We start from the raw sequence: 21537 nt of genomic DNA, 5'->3' as shown, positions 1-21537 counted from the left end.
AGGAGTGAACTGACGACCATGTCACAGGTTTGCAATTATCTTTAAGACACACGGCTTGCAGATGAGCTACCGCTGCAGCCATGGCTCTAACCTGATGAGTCTTGATGGAGTCTGTAATCTGAATGCTTGCCAACTTACAGCAGTATGCAATGCAGTCTGCTAGTCAGTTGGACAATGTATGTTTGGCCACTGCTATTCCCACTCTGTTGGGATCATAAGAGACGAATAGTTGGGAAGCTTGACGGTGAGGCTATGGTGTTTTTATAGTAAGCCAAAGCATTTTACAGTCCAAAAGGGCTCTCACACCTTCATGCACATACAGCCTTGAAAAGAATGTAGGAACCATGATAGCTTGATTAATATGGAAAGTTGACAACCTTTGGGTGGATATGGACTACCACCATTGTGGAAGAATTGCATACAAGGAAGATAATGAATTAAAGATTGAAATTTGCTGATTCTTAGTTTAAGTTACTGCTAAAAAGAATATTACTTTCCATGCCAGAACCCTGAGAGAAGCCATCTCCAAGGTTCAAAGAGTGGCTTCATCAGTTGTGCTAGGACCACATTCACCTCCCATGAAATAGGAGATTTTACAACAATGTATTCAGAAAGTATTTAGACTTTTTCCACATTTTGTTACATTATAGCCTTATTCTAAAATTAATATGTATTTTTGTCCTCAATCTACACACAATACCCCATAATGACAAAGTGAAATCAGGTTTGTAGAAATTTGTGCAAATTAATTAAAAAAGCAAACTGAAATATCACATTTACATAAGTATTCAGACCATTTACTCAGAACTTCATTTAGGCACCTTCTGCAGTGATTACAGAGTCAAGTCTTCTTGGGTATGATGCTACAATCTTGGCACACCTGGATTTGGGGATTTTCTCCCATTCTTCTCAAGCTCTGACAGGTAGGATGGGGAATGTTAATGTACAGCTATTTTCAGGTCTCTCCAAAGAACTTAAGTCTGGGCTCTGGCTGGACCACTCAAGAACGTTCACAGACTTGTCCCAAAGTTGCTTCTGCATGGTTTTGGCTGTGTGCTTAGGGTTGCTTTCCTGTTGGAATGTGAATCATCACCCCAGTTTAAGGTCCAGAGTGCTCTGGAGCACGTTTTCATCAAGGATCTCTATACTTTGCTTCCTTAATCTTTCCCTCGATCTTGATTAGTCCTGCAGTTGAAAAACATCTCCGCAGTATGATGCTGCACCATGCTTCATGGTAGGGATGGTATTTGCTAGGTCAGGGGTGAACAAACTGGGGGGCTTGAACAATCCTGAAGTGGGGCACACTGACTGCCCAATCAGGAAAGAAAAAAAAATGGCTATTATATTGAGTGTCAGTGCCGTGGAGGCACTGCAAGCTCAGGAGGGAGGGAGCTGCCACATGACACCATCACTGTAAGCATGCCATGACTAAGCCATGTGTCTCTTTTAGTGGGCCAGGGAGAAGAGCTGCTTATTCTGCAGCAGAATTGAACATGGGAACAGCCACTGCAGTCTTCCACAATCCAGGAAGAGCCTGGGAGGCTGCTTGCCAGGTTCTTACCCAAGGAGAGACATCACAGCTGGTACCCGCTGGGGAAAAGAAGTGATGATATTGGGAAGGAGAATGGGCAAAAAGGAAGTGGAGGGGAGAGAAAAAGTGTAAAATAGTTAAGCAAATTAAAAAAAAAGAAGCAAACTAAAAGAAAACAGAAATAGGAAAAATTAATGAGAAAAGTGCACACAAATGTTGGGCAGGATGGGATGGGATTTTTTTTCCCCACAGTTCCTTTGGTGGCATCTAAGTTTTTACCAGTGTGGTGTGGAGTGTGTATTTGTCTGGGGTGCTTTGGGGCTGCCTGCCTGTGTCTCTGTCTCGTATTGTGTCTATGATTTTCTGTATCTGTGCTTTTCCGTCTAGGTGTGGTATTCCCATGTCTTTGTGCCTATCTGGAAGTTTTAATTTGTCTCTCTGTGAGAGATGTGTCTGCATGTGGGGTGCTGTGTGTCTGTCCGGGCATCTGCTTCACTCTGTTGGTCTGGGAGTAGGGTACATGTCCAAGTATGAGGTACCTGTTTCTCTTTCTCTCTGGATATGGGTTCTCTGCCTTTCTGTACCAGAGTATGAGCTTACACCTTTCAGAAACTAGAAGAGAAAAAAATAAATGGTGGCTTTGAGCTACTGGCTGGTAGTATGGCTGCTTGGTGATGCCAGGTGATGAGCAGTGCCTGATTTCCTCCAAACATCACGCTTGGCATTTAGGTCAAAGAGTTCAATCTTTTTCTTTAGACCAGAGAATCTTGTTTATCATGTTCTGAGAGTCCTTTAAGTGCCTTTTGGCAAACTCCAAGCAGGCTGTCACGTCCCTTTTACTGAGGAGCGGCTTCCATATGGCCACTACCATAATGAGAAGTTACTACTTACCTAATTCCCTTTTCTTTAGGACAGACAAGTGAATCCAGAACAAGTGGTTATTGCACTTCTACCAGCAGAATGAGTTGGAGCAAACTGACATCACAGTATTATATATACCCCTGCAATGACATCAGCCTGCCAGCATTATCTTCCAAAGCAACTGTGGACAGACTAGCAAAACTTGATTAAACATATAAACATTTTAATACTCAGTCAACAGGCAAAACTGAGTTCAGACAAAAATGCAACACTAGCCTAGATGCTGAACACTTACCAGTAATCCCTATAACATGTAGACATGGAGGACCATAATACAACCATTCGGCAGCCAAGGGAGGGAAGCTGGATTCATCCGACTGTCCTAAAGAAAGTAAATCATCAGGTAAGTAGTAATTTCTCATTTCTTAGCATCCAGTCAGATGAATCCAGAACAAGTGGGATGTACCCAAGCCACTCCCAAACAGGGTGGGAGGCTGCCTGCAGTCCAGTCAAAACCACATGTGCAAAGGCTGCATCCTCCCAGGCTTGCACATCCAGACAATAATACTTGGAAAAAAAAGTTTGTAATGAGTATCACGTCTAAGCTTGGCAAATGTCGACAGGAGACAATTTCATTTCTACCCATGACTCTGCTTGAGCTCTAGTGGAATGAGCCCTGATCTGAGTAGGTAGCGTCTTCCCAGTATCAATGCAGTCCTGACTACCTCCTTAAACCAGTGAGCTATAGTAGCCCGTGAGGCCAGTTCTCGATGCCTAGTTTTGCTGTAAGCACAAAACAGGCAATCCATCTTCTGTAAAGACTTAGTAACCTCCAGATAGCAGACAATGTTTGACATCCAAGGGTTGCAACAGATGATACTCCAACATCTTTCTCTTTGTCCAGAGAGGCCAGGGAGATGGACTGATTCAAGTGAAAGTCAGTGATCACCTTCAGTAGAAAAGAAGGACCACCCCTGGAGGCACTCAGAGGGATGGCTCTCGGCAAGACAAGGCCTGCAGTTCGGAAACCCTACGCACAGAACAAATTGCCACAAGAAACAGTTTGAGGTCAGTAGCCTCAAGTTCAGGTTACGCATTGGTCTAAACACAGGGTCTGCTAAGAAATCTAATACCAAATTAAGACTCCATAAGGACAACGGAAAGGATGACGAAGTTGTTTCACTCCTTTCAAGAAATGGGCCACATCAGGATGAGCCGACAAGGATCCACCATTCACTTGATCTCTGAAACAGGCGAAAGCCATTACTTGTACCTTTAAGGAATTAAGTGCCAAGCTTTTTCATTGTAATGGATATAGCAATGTAGGTTTTGAGTGTGTTATAAGCCTTTATTCAAGCTATCCTGTAAAAATTCCAAAATGAGTGGAATCTTGACTGAACAAGGAAGAGTACCTCGATCGTCACACCGGGCCTTCAAACACGTGCCAAAACCCACACATAGGCCAAAGGAAATGGAGAACTTTCTAGCTCTTAGAAAGGTGGAAATTACTGCTGCAGAGTATCCATGTTTCAGCAAGCAAGCTCTTTCAAGGGCCATACCGTAAGACAAAATAGAGTCTGATCTTTGTGAAGAATAGGGCCCTGCCACAACAGATCCCTATCCGCTGGAAGCCGAAGGAACAATTACACTAGGAGCCACCACAGATCTGCATACTATGGTCTCCTGAGCCAATCTGGAGCAACCAAGAGCACCATCCCTCTGTGGTGCTTGATCCTTCAGACTAATATGCTCAACATGGGTCATGGAGAAAAGGCATATAGCAACTTCTCTTCCAGCCACACCTGCACCAAGGCATCTATCCCCAGCGACTTCAGATCTCTCCTGCAACTGAAGAAGCGTGGAACATTCACATTGCAAGTAGCAGCTAGCAGGTCTAGAAATGGAAACCCCCGCAATCCACAATCAGTTAAAATGCCTCGTTTGATAGCACCCATTCTCCTGGGTCCACACTTCCCCTGAGAAAGTCTACTGTTATATTGTCTATTCCTACAATATGCGAGGCTAAGATCAGCTAGAGATGTAGGTTGGCCCCTTCCATAAGTTGATTTCCTGCGACACTTATTGGCATTTGGTACCACCCTGCCAATTTATGCAAACCACAGTCGTTTTGCCCGACACTATCCGAACCGCTCGACCCTGCAGCCTGTTGCCAAACTGCAAACATGCAAGCTGGGCCACTCTGGCTTCCAAACAATTGATGTTCCAGAGAGGCTTCTGCATCCCAGCGTCCTTAAGCTGTCAGCTCCTGACTGTGAGCTCCCCAACCATGTAGGCTCATATCTGTCATCACTACTACAGTCCAGTGGTACTAGGGAAATTCCCTTCTTAGATCTGGCTGTAGCCACCACTGCAGTCGGGAGGAGGAGATCTCCATCGGCAGATGGAGCTGAATTGAGTAGTCCAGAGACTACGGGTTCCACCAAGACAACAGGGAGCATTGAAGAGGACGCATATGCACTCTCGCCCATGGTACCACTTCCAGGGAGGTGCCACTATTAAGACAAGAACCTGCAGGAAGACCATGCAGTCAGGCGTAGAGCGTTCAAAGACAGTTGTGCCATCAACTTCTGAATATGAGCTTGTGGCAGGAAAACACTGCCCTGCTTTATGTCGAACTGAAGCCCAAGGTATTCCAATGACTGAGCAGACTGAAGACTGCTCTTGACCAGGTTCAAAACCCAGCCAGGCTCCTGCAACAGAGAGATCACCTTGCAGGTCACCAGGAGGTTTCTCCTCCAGTGACTTAGCTCGAATCAGCCAGAATCCAAATATGGGTGTACTAGGATACCATCCTTCAACTTTGCCGCAACTACCACCATCACCTTGGAAAAGGTTCTGGGAGTAGTGACCAGACCAAAAGGCAGTGCACGAAACTGCAGTTCTGGGACTCCATTATCAAACTGCAGAAAGCATTAATGCTCTAGTCAAATGGGAATGTGAAGTTACGCTTCAGACAAGTCCAAAGAGGTCAGAAATTCCCGATTGAACAGTCGTCACAGAGTGCAAGGTCTCCAGTGAAAATACATCACTCGCATGGGACTGTTGACAACCTTGATATCCAGAATGTGTCCTTCTTTCTTGGACACAATGAAATAAAAGAATCGCCCTGTATTTTCTTGAGATGTGGGCACTGGAATCACAGCCCTCAGACTGAGGAGCCTTACCAATGTATCCTCCACTGCCTGCTTCTGTGGAGAGTGGCAGGGAGAGACCACAAACAAGTCCCGAGGAATACTGTGAAACTCCAGTATATATCCTTCTCGTATTACCTCCAGGACCCACTGATCCTATGTGATCTTGACCCACCTTTGATAGAGAGGTGTCCCCTTATCTCCTGGTCCTCAGGGGAGACTTGGGAGGATCCACTACCCAAGCCCCTTCTGGGCTGCCTGGGACAGAAGGACAGAGACCTAACAAAAGGTCAAGTCTTCTAAAAGGTTGCTCTTCTATAGGGTCGAAACCACTTGGATCACCTAGCACGACCTCTCATGCTAAAGGAGCATGGCGTCTGCTTGTTATCCTCTGGTAATCGAGGAACTGGTGATTCACCCCACATACTGGCTATTTTCTCCAACTTGCTCCCAAACAAAAGCAAGTCTTTAAAGGGCAATTTTGTGAGGTTAGCCTTGGAGGTCACATCAGCCAACCAATTTCTCAGCCATTACTGATGGCTGACCACTATTACCAAAGCCACCCCTGTGGTTGAGGTGCGGACCAAATTGCAGCCTGAATCTTCCAAAAAGGCGGCTGCTGGTTCCATAACTACTTTGGAATTCACCCCAGAGTCAGCCTCCTGAGAGAGGGAGAAAGAGCAAGACGTAAACAGGAGTAAGCCACCAGGGAACATGAGGCTATTTGTAAAGTCATTGTCACTGCTTCAAATGCCTGCTTAAGGATAGTTTCAATCCTCCTATCATGTACATCCTTCAAGGCCACTCCTCCCTCTACAGGGATAGTCGTCTGCTTAGAGACTGCACATACAAGTGCATCCACCTTCAGAAAACTTAAAAGCTCTCTCACCACTGGATCCAGAGGCTACAGGCCTTCCAAAACCCAACCTCCTTTGAAATTAGCCTCTGGGGTGCCCCATTCAGGAACAATCAAGAATTGATTGGCATCCATCACAGGGAAAAAACAAGAGACTTTACACAGAAAAACCAAAATGGGATTTTTCTTTGGCTCAGACATGAAAATCTGCCCCAGGAACTCCCAGAATTTTCAAGGTCTGGGAAATCAGGGCCAGCAGTTCATCTCTATCAAAGAACTGTAGAACAGTCCTATACGGTTCTAATCCCAGAGGAATTTCACCATCCTCAAGAGAGTCCGGATCGGCATCATCATCATTTCCATCCAGATCTCTAGCAGGTAGGCCTGCTGCCACTCTAGGAGTACTCCTGCGCTTACCTTCCAGGCAAGGTTTGCACCTGAAACTCTGATCTGGGAGCACTGGACAGGGCTGAGGACTGCGCCTGTAGAAAGGATTGTAATCTCTGGAAAAATTCTACACATGAAAGCATAGAAGTATCCAGACCAGGAGGTACCTGAGGCATACTCACTAAGCTGCCTTCCCCTGGTGAAGAACCAGTTAGGGGCATTCCAAAATCAGGCGCCCAACCTGAAAAGTCTTTACCTAGACCTATATCTGGCTGCAAAGAACCAGGCTTAGTGAAATCAGAGGAAGGCAATTCTCCCTGAGCCTCCAAACAGCGCTGGCACAAGTCAGCAGGCACTCCTGGTTGAGATGCCCGAATATGACAGGCAGTGCAAAGAGAAAGGCGCTTAGGTTTCTTAGATATAGGCACAATTATAGCAGCAGCATGCTGATTGCAGCTGGAAGCGTGTCTAGCTTTTGTTTTTAGGCATCCCACTGCCTAGGCATCTCCAGAATAGGCGTCATAAAAAAATATTAAGTGCACAGCAACCCTCAACTTGTGCGCATAGTTAAGCGGCGCCTTAAGTGGTCATCTGCTTAACTTAGACACAGACTACCAGACTTGCCTAAGCACCCAAAAACTGGACACACAGCTAGATGCATACACTGAACAGACAATCCTGTACAGAGCAGCCTAAAGTGTGTGAAACGCCGTTGAGGCCCACCACCTGCCATGCAGCAAAAAAGCCTCACAGCGGGGCCTAGCTTACAGAGGCTGCTCAACCATTCAGGCTGCCCACGTCCCTCAACCCCCTACGGAGTGGGACAAACGTCATAATAGTACACTGAGCAAGGAGGAGAACAGGGGGAAGAACCTTCAATGCTGCAGCAATATTTTTGTACCTTTACTCAGATCTGTGCCTAAACACAATCCTGTTCAAGGTCTACAGACAATTCCTTCAACTTTATGGCTTTGATTTTGCTGACATACACTGTCAACTGTGGAATTTTATATAGACATGTGTGCGCCTTTCCAATTGAATTTACCACAGGTGGACTCCAAGTTAGAGAAACATCAAGGATGAACAATGGAAAACAGGATGCATCTGAGCTCAATTTTGTGTGTCATAGAAAAGGGTCTAAACACTTATGTAAATGTGATTTTTTTTTTTATTTGCACAAATTTCTACAAACTTGATTTTGCTTTGTTATAAGATATTGTATGTAGATTGAGGAGGAAAAATGTGATTATCCATTTTAGAATGTGGCTATAACTTAAAATGTGGAAAAAGTGAAGGGATCTGAATAGTTTCTGATTGCATATAGGCCACAAGCCCACAAGGATGGATGGATAAGGATAACAGCTCACCATGTACAAAGCAAGGGTAAGCCTACAGCACTGAGATGCACTTACAGATGAATTGGCAAGGCCTGAATCAAAGCAAATAAATCAGTAGCTCTTTTGGTTTATATGTGAATGGATCTTTGCGCTGAGGTGACACTAGGTGGCAAACCTTTTCCACTTAAATCCATAAGTTCTAGTTAATAGTGTCTGCCTGGAAACTGTCATGTCCTCAACTTCTTTGGGTAGGACAATTTGTTTATCACCGAGCGCTCAACATTCATGCTGTCAGTTTGAGGGAGGGAAGGTTTGGGTGAAAAAGACTGACATCGCTCTTCTTGCATTAAGTATGGATCTGACCTGAGAGGAATCAGGATGACGACTGCAGAGCTGAACTAGATATGCAAGCCAGACTTGTCTGGGTCACAGTGGAGCTATAAGGATTAGACGGGCCCGGTCCTTCTGTACTTTTTGCACCGTTCTGGCTATTAGCAGAACTGATGGAAAAGAGTAAATGAAATCTGCATGTCAGTCAAGCAGAAAAACATGCCGAGTAGATCCGAGTTTGCTGGGAAGAATGGAGCAAAAATATTTTCTAGTTTATTTGTTCTGATGCAAATAGGTCAATTGCTAGAAATACCGATAGAATGAATAGGCTGTCAACTGTTGACTGCTGAAGGGACCATTAGTGTGGACAAAAGATTCTACTAAGGCAATCTGCTAACGTGTTGGCGATTCTGGGAAGGGAGGTCACTTGCAGTACAGCTTGATGTTTGCATGCCTACTTCCAATGTTATCACTTCTTGGCACCGAGTCCAAGATCCTGTGCCTCCTTATTTGTTCATGTAGAACATGACTACTTAATTGTTTGTCTGAACAAGAATGCTCTTCCCTTGAAGGAAGCTAGTGAAAGTTGTTAGAGCATACCTTATCGCTCTCAACTCAAGGAAATGGATTTAAATGTGTTTCTCTTGGAATGACCATGTCCCTTGAGTTCAAAAAGGGCCTGTTTTGGCACCTCAAACCTTTGTGGAGGCATCAGTTGCCAAGGTTACTTGGTGGGGAGCTAGTCATAGTTGTGCTCCTTTCTGTAGCGTGAGGGGGTCCATCCATCAATTCAATTCCTGTTTTATTTCTTATGAAATCTCCACTTTGGCTGGAGGGGCCGAGTTAGCTGGTCCCATTGGAAATGAAGGCCCCACTGTAGGAGATGTAGTGCAGGTGGATCAGCAATACTAATTCGATTGCTGCCATGTGACAGAGAACCACCAGCATCTCTCTGGCAGTTCACTGATCTGTGTTTCACAGATTGTGGAACAATGTTCAGAGTTTGTGCTTGATCTGAAGGAAAGCTCTCTTCTGCAGAGAATCTATCCATGCCCTAACAAACTTGATCTTCTAAGATGGAATTAGAGTAGATTTCTCAAAATACATTAGGAAGCAGAGCAACTGTAGCAGACATACTGATTTTTCTAGGGAGGTTAGAATGCTCTCCTGGTAATTCACAGTCGCAATCCAGTCGTCCAGGTAAAAAGATGACCTGGATGCCCTGGCAGCATAGATACACTGCTACTATAGTTAGGAATTTGGTGGCAACCCTTGGTGAAACAAAGCCAAAAGGGGAGTACTTTGTGCTGTTATGGAGAAAAATCCACCATAAAGCATAGGTAATGCCAATAGGAGGGGTGGATGAGAATGTGAGCATAAGCATCTTTTAAGATCCAGTGTGCATATCTAGTCCCCCCTTCTGGATAAAGGGGAGGATTGTGTGGAGGAAATTTGTTTTGAATTTCTCCTGGAGTATGTGTTTGTGCAGACTTCTTAAATCCAGGATTGTATTAGTTTCCTAAATTTCTTGGGGATGGGAAAATAGCAGGAATAGAATTCCTGATCAAGGAGATGGGCAGGAACTGGTTCTACTGCCAAGCAGGTGTAAGGATGATTAGGCTGCTACCTTGAAAATACCTTCCAATGAGCTGATCCAACTCTGCCCAGTATGAGACTTGTGCTCCTGTAGAGTGAGCCTGGAGTGCTACTGGTGCTGCTGACCTGGCGATAGACAGGTCAATGATATTGTCTAGATCTCTCCAACTGTGGGGGGCTTTAGAGGCTGCCTACCCTTATTGGTCGCCACCCAATACCCCACAGCTTGTTCACAAATGTTACTTCCTATAAGTATGTCACCAGAATCCAAAATATACCTATTAGTCGTGGATTATTTTCTCCTGCCAGCCTTAATCCTGAGGGCTAGAAGGGATTCTAATTCACACACATGGAGATGCCTATACTAGACTATTGAAAACTCCTTCCTTGTGAAATCCCTAGATAAAGATCTCCACCAAACACAGCCTGTGACTTTGAAATGCATCTTAACATGTCCTTCATGGGTGACCTTTTTAATGAATGCTGCTATCTGGTCTTCATAAGATCAAGTGCCAGTTCTTTGTTCAGGCCCATTTGTAGGAAGTCTTCCAAGTCAGATGTCCATCATTGCCAGAGACAGACTATTGGCATTGGGCCAGGACCACTCCTTTCATAGCTCACAGTGAGATCATAAAAAGACATGAATCCTCTTGTCTCCGTCAAACTGTGAAGGAGGGATAACCCTAATGTAATGGACTGGTCTAGCAGATGAAAAGGAAATGCAGAACCATGTTCTGTCTTTCAAAATCTACGTCCTTGAGTTTACTTTGCAGTTGCTTATGCTCCGTTCATACTTTCCATATATTAGTGCAATATCAATTGGGAGATAAAACAAAAACGGGTCCCTATAGAAATCTAATGATGGCTGTGGCCACACAGGAGCTTTCAAAACAAATATTTCATGTTTCTCTTTTACTAAATAGAAATAAGAAAAAAGGAATTTTAATGCATTATAATAATTTAACTGCTGCTTCAAGAAACAATGAAAGCTACAGTAGTTTTCAGAACTCTTCTACTTTACCAAGCAAGCTTACTCTAAGTTCTTGTGCAATTCTTAGTATCTTTGCTACAAGAGAATCCAACTGCTTTCCCACTGGTTTTCTAACTAAAGAGCAAGTAACATGTCAACTTCAAATTCCATGCCTAAGAGGTCAGTAACCTTGAAGTCCTAACATTCTTGTTGTGCAGATGCTTCATTAGAGACAGTAAGTACTGTGGTCTTGAGTGCATGCACTACTTTTGAAGTCTGGATAATTGCAACACTGTACACATAAAGAAATATGGTAGAAGCATTAATTGAAACGGTCCTGTATTTATGTTAAATGCTTTGTAGCCCGCAACCTCCCTTAGTTCGGGGCAGGGAACAAAAAGCACATGCAAAACAAAATAGGATGAAACACATGAAAATTGCAAAAGCTTGAAAAGATATACAAAAATTACATGCCAATGTACCCTTGGCCTGCAGACAAAAAGCAAATAAGAAATTAACAATCAAAAGCTTTTTTTTTTTTTTTTTTTTTTTTTTTTTAAAAAGGAATGTTTTCAAAGCTTTTTTAAACAACTTGTGATCTATCATGTTGCACAATTCGGGTGGCAGGGAGCTCCCAGAAATGGGAAATGCACTTTCATGGGTTTCTATCAGATGTACTAAGCACAGGAAGGGAATGTTGCGAAGGTTTTGATTTGCCGATTAGAAGGCTCATAAGGGATTATAATTTAACAATAATCCAAGAGCTATTGATATCATGAATTGTAGATGCTAACTTACAAAGAAAGAGTATTTGGGTGGGCTGCCAATGCAGGGACTAATATTGGGAGGAACATGTGCTCTGAAGCAAAGAACAGATTCTTTATTAAAAGAAAGAACCCAATTTGCAGCACACACAGAACTGAGTGCAAGGCTACATAATGCTGCTTGTTTATTCCTGCACTGACCTGGGAGAGGAATGTATGACACGAATAAAATGTTAAATACAATACAGTACATATTAGATTCAACTAATAAAGGATGAGAATACATTTTAATACCACTACAAATCTGAGGGAGATAGTGGAGGCAATGACATGTTAATACGCTCACAATAAAATGCTGCATGGGGTGTCTAATGTGGCTGCTGGGCAGCAGTAATGGGTTAAGCCACTTAGATGGCTTCTCATCACCGCTGCCCTTTCTGCAAGATGCTTAGTTTGATTACAGCATGGTCAACTGGGGAAGTGGCATGTGGCTAAATAGCAAAAATTAAAAACAATCAAAGAAAAAGTCCCAAAATAACTAGAGACATTAAATTGACAGGACTGTGAAGAGATAAAAGAAAATATACTTCTGTACTACAAGGGGAGTGGAGGAGGAGCCTAGTGGTCAGAGCAGCGGGCTATGACCCAGGGAGAGCAGGGTTTAAATCCTATTTTTGCTCCTTGTGACCTTGGGCAAGTCACTTTATCCTCTGTTGCCTCAGGTACTCTATATCCCTGTGAGGATAGAGAAATACCTACACTACCTGACTGTAATCCGCTTTGATGTACACTTTGAAGTGCAAAAAAAGTGGAATATAAAAATATAAATAAATAAGTTGCCTTACTGTATAATTACACTTGCCTGCTGGGTGTCTTCCTTGAATCTGTGGCATCCTCTGAAAGTGACCATTACTGTGCTCATAACACCTATAGTCTTCATGCACACGATCACCTGGTGGCCGTCTCCTCTGAGCATCATAGAAATGATCATAATGATAGTGGGCACCAGCATCTCCATTTTCCACAACTGAATTAGCCTCTACTAAAAAGGATTGAGAGGAGCTGCCATATTCCCGAGGGACATCAGCCAAACTTCTTACAAGATAAGAAGGCGCAGACAATCTATTGCTTTCTCGTCTAATAATTTCATGTGGTGGCCTTTGAACTGGAGTCCGCAGGAAACTCTTGTTTCTGGCAACTGCACTTTCCCCAGCAGCACCAGCAGTAGCAGCATAAGCTAAAGAACCAGAATCCGGAAGACAGATATCAGTTCGCCTTGGAATGGTTGGACCATGACGGATGAAAGAAGGCATGAGATCTGTAACAGAAGGTAGAAAATTTAAATTCAATACATACAGCTTTAAGAGAAAAGTATAAAAACATTACAACTGGATTAGGTTTACAGGACTATGCCACCCAGCATAAATAAGAGGTCAATAAAGCTTTCATCAAATAGCGTGGCAGATATCCAGTCGGTGTTAACCACAAAAACAAACCATGACTACCACCTAGATTAAAAGGTATTTCTGTCCAACAGTGATCCATATCATATGGGGTAATGGTCAACATACACCACAGTAGGTCAGCCATTCCAGATTTGCACATACCTTTGGAAAAAACACTTCCCAAATTTGAAAATTAAAGACTATTTCTCTTCTACAGTGCTACTCAACATACATGGCATTGACAGGCGAGCCTGACTTCAGTGCTGGGAAAAATCATGGAAACTGTTATAAAGAATAAAATCACAAAACATTTAGAAAGACATGGTTCAATGGGACACAGCCAGCATGGATTTACCCAAGGGAAGTCTTGCCTCATAATCTCCTACTTTTTTGAAGGGGTGAATAAACATGTGGACAAAGGTGAACTGGTAGATGTAATGTATTTGGATTTTCAGAAGGTGTTTGACAAAGTCCCGCTTGAGATGCTAAGAAAACGAAAGTCATGGGATAGGAGGAGATGTCCTTTAGTGGATTACAAGCTGGTTAAAAGACAGGAAACAGAATAGGATTAAATGGTCTGTATTCACAGTGGGAAAAAGGTAAACAGTGGAGTGTCTCAGGGATCTGTAATTGGACTGGTGCTTTTTAATATATTTATAAATGATATGGAAAGTGGTTCGATGAGTGAGGTGATCAAATCTGCAGATGACACAAAATTATGCAGAGTAGTTAAATCTCAAGTAGATTGTGATGAATTACAGGAGGACTTTGTGAGACTGGAAGATTGGGCTTCCAAATGGCAGATGAAATTTAACATGGACAAGTGCAAAGTGATGCATATAGGGAAAAATAACCCTTGCTGTAGTTACACAATGTTAGGTTCTATCTTGGAGTTACCACCCAGAGATCTGGGCATTGTAGTAGATAATACATTGACATCAGCTCAGTGTGCTGTGGTGATCAAAAAAGCAAACAATGTTAGGAATTAAGAAGGGAATGGCAAATAAAACAATGGATGTCATAATGCCTCTGTATTGCTTCATGGTGAGCCTGCATCTTGAATACTGTGTGCAATTCTGGTCGCTGCATCTCAAAAGATATAGTTGCACTGGAGAAAGTGCAGAGAAGGATGACCAAAATGATAAGTGGCATGGAAGAGCTGACCTATGAGATAAGGCTAAGGAAGTTAGGGCTATTCAATTTGGAGAAGAGACCACTGAGGGGAAATATGATAGAGGTCTGCAAAATCATGAAAGGACTTGAAAAAGTTAATGTAAATTGGTTATTTATTCTCTCAGATAATAGAACTAGTGGGCACTCCATGAAGTTAGCAAATAGCACATTTAAAACATTGAAAAAATTCTCACTCAACAAATAGCTCTGGTATTCATTGCCAGAGGATATGGTTACAGCAGTTAGTGTAAATGGGTTTAAAAAAAGGTTTGGATAAGTTCCTAGAGAAAAAATCCATTAACTGCTCTTAAATAAGCAATAGTAGCTTAAGATTTATTTAATGTTTGGATACTTGCCAGGTATTTGTGACTTGGATTGGCCACTGTTGGAAACAGTATACTGGGCCTGATTGACCCTTGGTCTGACCCAGTATGGCAATTCTTATGTTTTTAAGCTTTTCCCAGTGGTAGTCCTGCTCCACACCCAGCAAAACTTCAGTCCTTATACCCTTGCTTGTCTCCTCACATCCTACTGGATTGTCCCAATACTGAAAAACCAAAAAGGGAGCAAGCAATGTACCCTGCCCAATTAAAAGTTAGTGGACTATATTACTGGGTATTAGCTGCAATGGTCACATCATATTTCACATATTTGTATACTGCCTTTCCAAAACGTTCAAGGCAGGGATACAATAAAACATTCAGTAACAAAATTATACAAAGCAAAAGTAAGAAAACTTGCAGACATAACACTCATAACAAACCTTACCACTATAAGTTCAGGCAGGAATACAGTAAGACAATATAAAAACGTAGAACTGTGGATAAAATAAAACTGAGAAAGCCATAGAACAAAGCAGAATTAAATATTCTCAAGCTATCAAATCTATAATCAATCACCTAGAAAAACAAATCTTATAAAACCCCTAGAAGGACCACAAACACACAAAACCTCAAAATAGGGCAAACTCTGTATCCCAATATACCAAAAACAGAAGTAGTGGACTAACAAGAATATGCAGAGGTGGAAAAATATTTCCAAACTTGGGTGCCAGCTAAAATTTTTAGAAGATGATTAAATTTGTTTTTCTCCTCTAATTTCTTCATGCTTCTTGTGGTTCTATTTTGTTGCTTATTTGGCTTCTTTCCTCTCTGGTCCCTTCCCTCCATATCCTTGTCTTTTTTTCCCCTCATCTATAGAGTAAAGGGCTGGCCCTAGGCTTGCTGAAGAGGTGGGTAGGGGGCAGCTCTATTTTAAGTATTCAGGATTTTTCTACCCCTCCCCTGAGAATAAAGTAATTAATACTTCCTTCAAAAAAGGACCTATAAGGTCTCAAAAGCTCATATGCTACATCATTTGATCTTATTTGATTAATAAAAGGATGTCTGAGCATTTTGTTTTTTAAAGATTTTAATATTGAAAACAATGAGAATTTTACCTTTGCCCTGATGACAGAAGCAATTCTGGCTCAGCATTTAGAACACCAACTAGTCAATGATTTGGAGGGTAAAAAAGAACAAATGCTCAACTAGCACAGAGTAGAATTACCTTAAACTTAAACACTAAAATATATTGCAACAGTATTAAAGAAATAAAACAAATACTTATTAAAATGTAACTTGAACATCAACTAATTGTTCTCAGTACAATCAACAGTGTAACAAATTCAACAACTGTATAAGTATCAGTACCAGACTCAACTATGTGCTGAACAGCAAATATGTTACCTAGGTCTGTATTAAAGGCACACCATAGAAGATTTCAAATTCACTAACCCTAATCTTTTTTCAGAATTCCAATAAATAAGTCATCATACACAATTTCTAACAGGTTGATTTTTATATGCTGGTTGCCCCAAAAATAAGACCTGTTGGGGGTTAAGTATCAAATATGGAAAACCCAGACAACAAAAAAGACAATACACAAATGACTTATTAAAATTAGGATGACAACATTGTTATTGTTTAGCTACAGGTCACTAAACACCTACCTCAACTTTCCACTAACTCTTACCAAATCTCCTCTTTTTAATCCAGCTATTGTCTTATTCTCTCCCCTCTGCACATACCCTGAGGGAATGTGCAAAGCAACCTTTTATATGTTCCAACCAATGGTGGGGTGGGGGTCAGGAAAACAGGAAGAGTCAATATGCACAAAGCTGCACCTACAGATTATGCTTCTACACTGCCAAGATTCTGTGAGCTTTTGAACTCTTCTGGGCAATTTTATTTTCATACTCACATGTACACAATTCTAGTGAAGTGGATAAAAAATGCTTTTGCACCCATGCAAGTGCCTCACTTAAAAAAAAAAAAAGTTACATGGGGACTTGCATAGCTGTAGTGAATGTATCCCTAAAATGGATCCTGGTGGCAAATATATGATGGAGTGGGATGGCCTGGGTATTAAGCATGGAAACTTGTATGCTCCTGTACACAAGAAGATATTTCAACCTAAAGTGACTGGGACAGGGAGCAGGTGGTCCAGCCTCTACAGCTGGTAGCTAGGATAAAACTGATGGTCTTTACCATATACTATGTGATGAAGGCGATGTACTTGGGGCCCAGAATACAACTCAAACATTTCAGTTCTTTTTTAGAAGTAAAATTAAGGGGAAATGGGGGGGGGGGTTTGAAGAGGAGAGAAATAAAACAAAATCTGAAAAAATACTTATAGAAGTTTTCACAGTAAAATTAATTAATACAACTTGTCAAAATACAGTCAATCCTGATGTAAACGTAATGCAAGTACTCGGGATTATATTCAAAACAAAGGTGCACCCAAAAGATGTAAAAGTTTCTAGAGTTTGGTTCAGATCTAATCTGACTACAGAAGAGCTTTCAACCAAGCTATTGGCAACTCTAAAATTGTGTAGCATATATTGCCATAGGGCGGGTAATTTTCAAAGAGCTGTCTGCAGGTAAAGTAATAATTAATCCATAGAAATGGCCCTTTAGAAAGTTGCTTGATTTAATGCATACATCAGATTTCACATACATACAGTAGTTGTATGCTTTTACAGGCATGAAGGAGAGGGGCATTCTAAGAGTTGAAATATGGATGGGGTTGGGACATTTTGACAAAAAAAAAAAAAAAAGGTGCATGTAAATTCTCTTGACAAAATTGCAGGCAGTAAACATTTGTAACTGTGTGCACTTCGGTTTGCCGAGATAATTTTCAAAACAGATTTGCACAGAGAAGTCAGCTTTGAAAATTAGTATAATTTATATTCGTTACGGTGTTACCCCCAATAGGGGCACTGTAAACTATTATTCAACGTGACATACTACCGATACTCATACCAGCCTTATAGTCATTTTTGTCATTGCTTATTCTCAGTATGGATTACCACTGCTGCAAGTCAATGCAGGTGACATGTCACAAAACTGGTGTACAGCTTTCCCACTAAACCTCCCCCCAAAACCCTCTTGCTCTCTGCATCTATACCTTTAAGGTACTTTAATGTATCTTAAGTTTTAACATGTGGTTTTATTTTGGACATCCTCACATACATTTCTTCAAATCATTCCTCCATGGTTATATTTACCATTGCTGGTTCAGATTGCATCGCATTTATGTCACAGATTCAAGTAGGTAAAAATAAACAACCATCCTTTTAGTTATTTAAAGCACCAACAAGGAAAACAAGTCTTTCCTGTTAACTAGGAAGAAGAGCCAATAATAAAAGCTTAAGAGGGATGCTACCGTATGAGGCACCGGGAAAGAGAAGCCAGTGACCCCGGGCCCGGTCCCGTGGGAGCCCGGCGCTTATACTCACTCCTCAGCATCGGCGACGTTTCCTTCTTCACGTACTTTCCCTGCACTTCGGCGGGTTTGGAAACTTCCTTCTTGGTTTTCTTCCTGGACAGCATGCTTGCAGGTGAGCGCCTCCTGCCGCGGCACCCCTCTCTCCAGCCGCCCCGCCCGCCGCATACCCCGCTCCGCTCCCACACGGTTCGCTTTCACTCGCCTCCAGTTCCTAGAGCCGTCGGAGCAGGAAGAAGGGTAGAAAGAGGGGCAAGGATGCGAAGCAACCCTCCCCTCACCAAGGGAGACTGTTTCCAGGCTCCTTCTACGCCTCCGTAGCCGCTTTGTTCCTGCCTGGCGCACGGTCGCTCCTCCCTGCTCCGTCCCGCACGGCGGACCACCGCTCGCACGCGCCGCTCCCCTCCCGTCTCTTCTCCTACCCTCACAAACTTTCCTACGAGCCTGTCGCTCGCGCCTGGCATTCTGGGAAAAGACGAGACGCACGCAGCAACAGGCAGGGCCCCCGTGACGTCACCTCGCGCCCTCCCCTCCCCTCCCCCCGGCCCGCCTTCTCCTGGAGCAGTGGCCGCGGGGCGCGGCCGAGGGAAATGAGCGGGACTTTGAGAGGGGCTGCGGGTGGGAGTTATGGCGCAGTGCTTGTGTAAACTGGCTGCCGGGACCGGAGCGCGCGCGCGCTTGGCAGAGTAGCGGCGTCCTTTCGTCGACCGTAAAGTTTAGCGTTTGAGTGATAAACACGTAGACCGTCCCTTTTTGTTTAAATAGATGCCGGAAATTTTAACGCCCGGCCACTCCAGCCAATTGGTAATAGTTAGCGGTTTGGTTTGGTACTTCGACTTAGCCGGGAGGATTTAAATTCCTTGAAAAATAAAAAAAAAAAAATTGGACCTGCTTTTTCTTCCTGCGGTCAGCCTAGGGTCCCCGCCTGAGTGCGAATATAAACCAGTATTTGTCAACCATGAAGTCTGGAGAAGTACAAAAGGGGCAAGCTATGCAGAAAAATGTGAGATTAAATCTCAGACTGGGTCTACTATAGTTGTGTAACCCAGTGGTTAAGATAAATGAGGGAGGGTAACATTTTATTTTTTTGTTACATGTAATGAGGAAATGCTCTAAAAATACAATGTATGGTCAAATTGGCAACCACAGCATGGGGTTTCAGGGTTCCCATCCCCATCTCTCCCTAAACGTTGTCAGCTGATTGGGGCGGTTGTAGCCCCTGCTGGAACCTAGGCGCTCTGGAAAATGTCAGTATACGGTATCCATGGTAACCCAAATGCTTCATGCTAAGCTGACAAGGGTAGTGGTGTCAGAATCCAGTAAGTGAGCAAGCGGAAGGTGACATACCTGATTTCTATTCCGCAACTGCGCTAAGCTGCCAGTAAAAACAGCAAGTTAAGCACAGGGAGGGCAGACACATGAATGAATGTGAGAGATTTAGTGGTGTGTATAGAGATTTGAACCAAAGATAAGGTTTAGGCTCAGGATAGGACAGTTAATTTCTAAAATGATTGACCGGCCTGAATAGATCTCAATTTTTATAGAACTGAGACTGAGTGAGATAAAGTCTGAGTGAAGTGTATTTGTTAAGCTCCCATTCTCACTAGGGTGAAACTGAGAAGTAAACCTGATTTATATACATGACAGCTAAGGGTGAAAGGAACATTTTTTTTTCTGTGGAAAATAAATAAATATTAAATAAGGGGAAAAAAATTATCTGTTAAGGTAAACACCTTTTTCAGATTATCAGTTCCTTAGCCCAGATAAACAGAGATTCCAAATTGATTTCTGATGGCAATTGTGATCAGATATAACCATTTCTAACGTATTAATAATATATTAAACTAAGGTGAATCAACCTTGGGCTTTAAACTAAAAAGGTGACTTCATCTTGAAAGTAACCTGCATAGCTTGTCAGGTTAAATTTATGTCAGGAAGAAATATATGATTATCTGATTTAAGATATTAAGGAATATTAAAGTACAGCGTGAAAGTGAGAATTTTTCTTAATCTAAGACAACATCCTTGAGAACACCAAAGAGAGTTCACAATCAGCAGTGAAAAGAAATAGATTACTAATTGAGCTTGAAATTGTGACTTACTGTAGTAGTAAGATAAAAAAAATCAGCATAAAGAAGCTGGTAATAGAGGGGTATTACCAAAAGAGCATACACATGGGATACTTACCATCATCCATTTCAGTAAGCAAAGTAAAATGAATGAATGTGCATACTTGTGACCAAGAGGACAAGTGTGTATGAATGAGAGAGAGGGGGTTTTTTATACATTTTTTTTCTCTCACATCAAGTTTTTGAATTTTCCCATCAATAGCAGGGCTGAATTAGCCATGCTGTCTGGGAAGCGTCGTGACCCCAAGTAGGCGGAGTTTCCTCAGCTAATCACAGAGCTTTGACTCTGTGCAGCTGTGCGGTAGTGTTCCCGCGCATTTCCCTCACCTCTTCAGTTTCTTTTTTTCCACGAGCCGATCGCACGTGGTTTTTCCTCTAGCTACTTTTTTCCTGACAGGAATTTTTTTTGGCGATTTTTTTTTTTTTTGTTTTGCGTTTTTTCTCTCAATTTTTGGATCCCAGATGGCTCCGAAGCCATCCAGCTTTAAATACTGCCAATGTGGAAAAATTATGTCCATTACTGATGGACATAATTACTGCTAAATTTGCTTGGGCCCAGATCATGACCAAGCATCGTGTAGGGACTGCGGCCGAATGTCTCCGCGGGCCCAGCATCAGTGGGCAGCCAAGATGGAGCGCCTAAGGATGGGCTCATATGCCCCACCGATGTCAGCGCACTCGTCGCCGGGACCGGCGAAGAAGGGTAAGGCCCACACAAAACGGGCTTCCTCCTTGGGCCCCTCTGAATTAAAACGAATCATCCCCAGTACCGGGCCAGGGTTTCACACACCCTCAGGGCCTTCTAAATAAGCCAGGGCTCCGGTGAAACTCCCACCCATGCTCGATACATAATGTGTTCCATGTTTCCCTTCTGAAGCCTGTACTCTTGTCATGGCCCTCACTACTTCCTCTTAAACCTGCAGAGGATATTTCTGAAGAAGATGTTGAATACAAGGTCTGGGAGATCCTAGACTCCAAAAGGGTCCGGAACCAGCTTCAACCCCTCATTGTGTGGAAGGGCTTTGGCCCTAAGGAGAACACACATCCTGCCTTTTCCACTATCCCTGACACCAACTCATCATTGTCGCTATCGGCACACCTCTGCCTATCTTCTCCATATTCTCCTGCTCCTCCTTTTACTTTCAGCTGGGGATATTAATACCAGTGCTGTGCCCACTCTGCAGAACATCTCTGGATAAAATCCCATGCCCATGCAGACTTCATACACTTCAAATTCATGC

The 21537-nt window shown here is 42.8% G+C and overlaps 1 protein-coding gene across 7 annotated transcripts in view; it reads right to left on the bottom strand.

Annotated features, from left to right (window-relative positions):
• Positions 1-18628, bottom strand: part of SAV1 (salvador family WW domain containing protein 1) — a 94979-nt gene extending 76351 nt beyond the window's left edge. For 6 of the 7 annotated variants that reach the window (XR_003856268.1, XR_003856271.1, XR_003856269.1 and 3 more), the window contains exons 1-2: positions 18181-18626; positions 12647-13102 (exon numbers count right to left, since the gene is read on the bottom strand). Coding sequence is in view for 2 of the 7 variants with exons in the window: in XM_029598351.1 (XP_029454211.1) it covers positions 12647-13102; positions 18181-18274 (550 nt within the window). In the remaining 5 variants the exon portion in view is untranslated. Of the gene's footprint in view, positions 1-12646; positions 13103-18180 lie in introns of all 7 variants that reach the window. The other variant, XM_029598352.1, reaches the window with a different exon arrangement.
• Between the last annotated feature and the right edge of the window lie 2909 nt (positions 18629-21537).

The sequence above is a fragment of the Rhinatrema bivittatum genome, chromosome 4, assembly GCF_901001135.1.
Source record: "Rhinatrema bivittatum chromosome 4, aRhiBiv1.1, whole genome shotgun sequence".
In the NCBI taxonomy this organism is placed as follows: Eukaryota; Metazoa; Chordata; class Amphibia; order Gymnophiona; family Rhinatrematidae; genus Rhinatrema; species Rhinatrema bivittatum.
This window is presented reverse-complemented; position numbering and strand designations above follow the sequence as displayed.